The sequence below is a fragment of the Piliocolobus tephrosceles genome, unplaced genomic scaffold (assembly GCF_002776525.5).
Source record: "Piliocolobus tephrosceles isolate RC106 unplaced genomic scaffold, ASM277652v3 unscaffolded_14854, whole genome shotgun sequence".
Classification (NCBI taxonomy): Eukaryota; Metazoa; Chordata; class Mammalia; order Primates; family Cercopithecidae; genus Piliocolobus; species Piliocolobus tephrosceles.
Window position 1 is genome coordinate 7,242 of NW_022296370.1, and position 1,142 is coordinate 8,383.

At 46.3% G+C, this 1,142-nt stretch overlaps 1 protein-coding gene across 1 annotated transcript in view; it reads left to right on the forward strand.

The window, feature by feature from the left end:
* The window catches only part of LOC111531368 (arylsulfatase D), a 5,142-nt gene extending 4,564 nt beyond the window's left edge, over positions 1–578 (forward strand). The window contains exon 3 of the mRNA XM_026450179.1: positions 502–578. Coding sequence (XP_026305964.1) covers positions 502–533 — 32 coding nt within the window. The 3' untranslated portion in view covers positions 534–578. The remainder of the gene's footprint in view (positions 1–501) is intronic.
* The last annotated feature ends 564 nt before the right edge of the window (positions 579–1,142 follow it).

Consider the following 1,142-nt stretch of genomic DNA (forward strand, 5'->3'; position numbering starts at 1 on the left):
CTCATTCTACTCCTCCAGCATGAACATCCACACAGACCTTAACTCTGATAAGATACATTTACAGTCTATTCTCTCTGAAGCCTGCTACCTGGAGGCTTCATCTGCGTAATAAAACCTTGGTCTCCACAACTCCTTATCATAACCCGGACATTCCTTTCTATTGATAACTCTTTCAATCAATTACCAATCGGAATATGTTTAAATTCCCCACTTCCAGTTGTTCCACCTTTCCCGCTCAAACCAATGTACATCTTACATATACTGATGGATGTCTCATGTCTCCCTAAAGTATACAAAACCAAGCTTTGCCCCAACCACAGTGGGCACATGTCATCAGGGCCTCCTGAGGCTGGGTCTCGGGTGCATTCTTAACCTTGGCAAAACCAACTTTCTAAATGGATTGAGAGCTGCCTCAGATACTGTTCAGTGTACAGCAGTCTTCAAAGTCTGCGTTTTCTGAGCTGCAGGTGACCATGTGGTTTACATCATTTTGACTTTCAGTGCTTTCAGTGACCAGTGGCCTCCAGGGATAAAGCAATCGCTCGGTGTGCAGGGCATCCTCCGCACTGCTGAGCCATCAGCCTTCAAGATGCCAATGCCCGTAGATGCTAGTCACAGCCCTGCTTCCTCCTACAAAGACGGGGTTCTGTCATCACTGAGTCTCGCCATTTCCCTCTCCCCAACATCTTCATTATGTGACACACACGGCACTATGTTGAACAAAGCATGCCCATCGGCAACCTCTTGGTGTTGTGTGTTCATTCTGTGTTTTGTATTGGTGGTGTCTTGGGGTCGACCCAAAGAGTCAAACGCTGTAAAATATTTGGAGAGATTTATTCTGAGCCAAATATGAGTGACCAGTGACCCCGTGACACAGTCCTCAGGAGGTCCTGAGAACATGTACCCAAGGTGGTCAGGGTGCAGCTCAGCTTTATACATTTAGGGAGAAATACGGCATCAATCAGTATGTGTAAGACGTACCTTGGTTCGGTCCAGAAAGGCAAGACCACTGAAAGCGGGACTTCCTGGTCAAAGGTGGATTTACAGATTTTCTGATTGGCAGGTGGTTGACCAAAAAAGTTATTATCTGAGAATCAACAGAAGGGAATGTCTGGGTTATGATAAGGGGTTGTGGAGGCCAA